Source organism: Micromesistius poutassou (genome assembly GCF_964030765.1).
Source record: "Micromesistius poutassou genome assembly, contig: SCAFFOLD_1504, whole genome shotgun sequence".
In the NCBI taxonomy this organism is placed as follows: Eukaryota; Metazoa; Chordata; class Actinopteri; order Gadiformes; family Gadidae; genus Micromesistius; species Micromesistius poutassou.
Window position 1 is genome coordinate 10,001 of NW_028178885.1, and position 2,906 is coordinate 12,906.

General features: G+C 52.7%; 1 protein-coding gene across 1 annotated transcript in view; it reads right to left on the minus strand.

The window, feature by feature from the left end:
- Window positions 1–223, minus strand: part of LOC311373295 (uncharacterized protein) — a gene marked incomplete at its 3' end in the record, with an annotated part of 9,330 nt that extends 9,107 nt beyond the window's left edge. The window contains exon 1 of the mRNA XM_084490085.1: window positions 4–223. Within this exon, the coding sequence (XP_084346211.1) occupies window positions 4–61 (58 nt within the window). The remainder of the gene's footprint in view (window positions 1–3) is intronic.
- Between the last annotated feature and the right edge of the window lie 2,683 nt (window positions 224–2,906).

A 2,906-nucleotide genomic window follows, 5' to 3' on the forward strand; every position in this document is an offset into this window, starting at 1 on the left:
TACCTGCGTTGGTGCCCACGACGACCAGCAGAAGAGCCGCGATCCACAGACAAAACTTCATGGTGGCCAAAGTTTTTGAAAAGTTTTGTTTTGTTTTGCAAAACTGTGTCGGAGTAACGAACGAAAAGCCCTCGGAGGAAAGAGTTCTTGCGGGTTATGTGGGTCGTATCATCCGTCACAATGGTCGGTTGGGTGGCAGTGTGGCTCGACTTTTTCTCTGACTGAGGGCAGAGCTGCGCGCTCGGTGTCTGGTTACGCGATCCGACCTGGGCGTTTTCACTCACTCACTGTCGGAGCGGCGATGCACCCAATGAGCGTTATGGGCAAGAGGGCGGGACTTCCGGTAAGGCGGTATCTGTGTCTGTTAGATATTTTTGGATTCATCTTCCTAAAAAAAAAAAAACCTCTGTTGTATTTTAGCCGTGTCTTTATTTGTTTATCTTCCTTTAGCTCCGGGTGCTGTTTGTTGACTGACCACAGCTCATTGGGATAAGCACAACCGGAAGCTTCTTAGTGGTAGACCGGGATAACGTAACGATCCGGGCTCCCTAGCCTAGCCTCCTCGTTACTGCCAACCGAGAGAGACGTATTTGGGTGTGGTTGAAGCAAAGCAGCGCCCCTCTTATCGCTGACTAAGTGCCGACTTCAAAGTTTACCCAACTTTCACCCGAAGGTGTCATAGGTGCCGTGTGTGACGTGGGCTACCACGTGGCGGCCCGAGAGACAAACTCACGTTAGCCTACACACGAGAACTACGTTTAAACTAACTAAGTTTACTTAAGTTGAAGCGAGGAGGACGCGATTAAAGAGGTGTGGGGGAAAAAAGGGGCGGAACTCTGGCGCCCTCTAGCGTCGAACGCGGCGCGCGCAACACGTTTTTTCCCCCACTCGCAGCAGTAGGCTACAGCAGAGGCGAAGCGGGTCAGCTCCTCACCTCTCAATTAACGTAGCCTTAATTGAGAGAGAGAGAGATGGAGTGAGAGAGGGAGAGAGATGGAGAGAGAGAGAGAGAGAGAGGGAGAGAGAGAGAGAGAGGGAGAGATGGAGAGAGAGAGGGAGATGGAGGGAGAGAGAAAGAGAGAGAGGGGGGAGGAGAGAGAGAGATGGAGGGAGAGAGAAAGAGAGAGGGGGGGGAGAGAGAGAGAGAGAGAGACAGCGACAGACAGAGAGAGAGACACACACACACACACACACACACACACACACACACACACACACACACACACACACACACACAGAGACAGCGAGAGAGAGAGAGAGAGAGAGAGAGAGAGACAGCGACAGACAGAGAGAGAGAGACAGACAGAGAGAGAGAGAGACAGAGATCTATTTTATTTAACTTATTGATAATTTCATCGATTCAGGAGATCATGTGGTCACTACACACACACACACACACACACACACACACAAGGTCATGAAACGACAGCACGCGACTGTGTATGCGCGTGCGTGTGTGCGTGCGCGCGTGTGTGTGTGCGTGTGATGAATGAGAAGAGGATCATTCGCGTCATAACCTGTTGATGAGAGAGAGAGAGAGAGAGAGAGAGAGAGAGAGAGAGAGAGAGAGAGAGAGAGAGAGAGAGAGAGAGAGAGAGAGAGAGAGAGAGAGAGAGAGAGAGAGAGAGAGACTAACAGAGAGAGCGCGAGCGAGCGCGCGGGAAAGACACCCAACCACAACTGCTCTCCCCCCCCCCTCCCTTCCCCTCCCCCCCTCCTCTCCCCTCCCCGTCGCGTCGCGTGCCGGGGGGCTGCATGCATGCGCCGCAGCAGCAGCAGCGGCAGCAGCGGGGAGGAGAGATGCACGCGCTCATCTCGCCGCTGTGCAAGGCGGTCCTCGTGGCGCTCTTCATCTTCGCCATCCTCCTCATCCTCTACGTCATCCTCTGGTACATCTGCCGTGACGTGGACTGCGACCACGGCATCTGATTTTTTTGGCGCCGGCGGGGAAAGCGAGGCGCGAGGCGCGGGGTGATGGAATGTGGACCGGAGCGCGTGAGTGCGCGTGAGTGCGCGCGCGCGCGCGCGCGCAGTGCCCAGGAGTTCCCGCTGCCGGCAACAAGGTGACACACACACACACACACACACACACACACACACACACACACGCATACGCGCGCACACACGCGCCACTCATGCGCCACTCATGCGCGCGTTTCGGTCGCGCGCCCTAAGGTGACCCCGAGACGCCAGATCAGGTGAACGCCGCTTCCCTTCTCCTTGTTGTTGTTGTTGTTGGTTTTGGCGGCTTCGTGACCCGCCACGTGTTGCGCACTGCCACCGGAATGACCTTAAAAGGGTCGACCCGTCGGTTACCGACGGAGTGGATGTGGAGCGGGGGATTAAATAGGTGATTAAATATGTAGGATGACGTTTCGCGTTCAGACATCCCAATGCGCTCAATGTTTAAATAGGTTGTGTGTGTTTTTTTTTTTGTTTGGTGGAAAAATAATCCAAATTGTTTTTCCGACGATGTTTCAAACCCAGAGGAACGCGTAATTTAATTCACGTAATGGTTAATTCACTCAACGCTATAATGTTAATGTTTCCCCACACAATAAAGGCTTTACTTTGTCGTGTCTGTCCAAAGGGCACGACTATCCAGGTGGACAACGTAGCCCATTCCATGCTCTGGTTCAGTGTATTGCGATTATGAAATGGTTAGAATCATATTTGACACGCATGGATTTCGCAATGCCGCTCTCACCTTGAAACAAACTGTCTGTGAATAGCCTCTACACTGCACTTAAAACAGTACTTTGTTGTGTACGGGGAACGGGTTAACCTAGTGACGGTTAGTGTATACGGGGAACGGGTTAACCTAGTGATGGTTAGTCTATACGGGGAATGGGTTAACCTAGTGATGGTTAGTGTATACGGGGAATGGGTTAACCTAGTGATGGTTA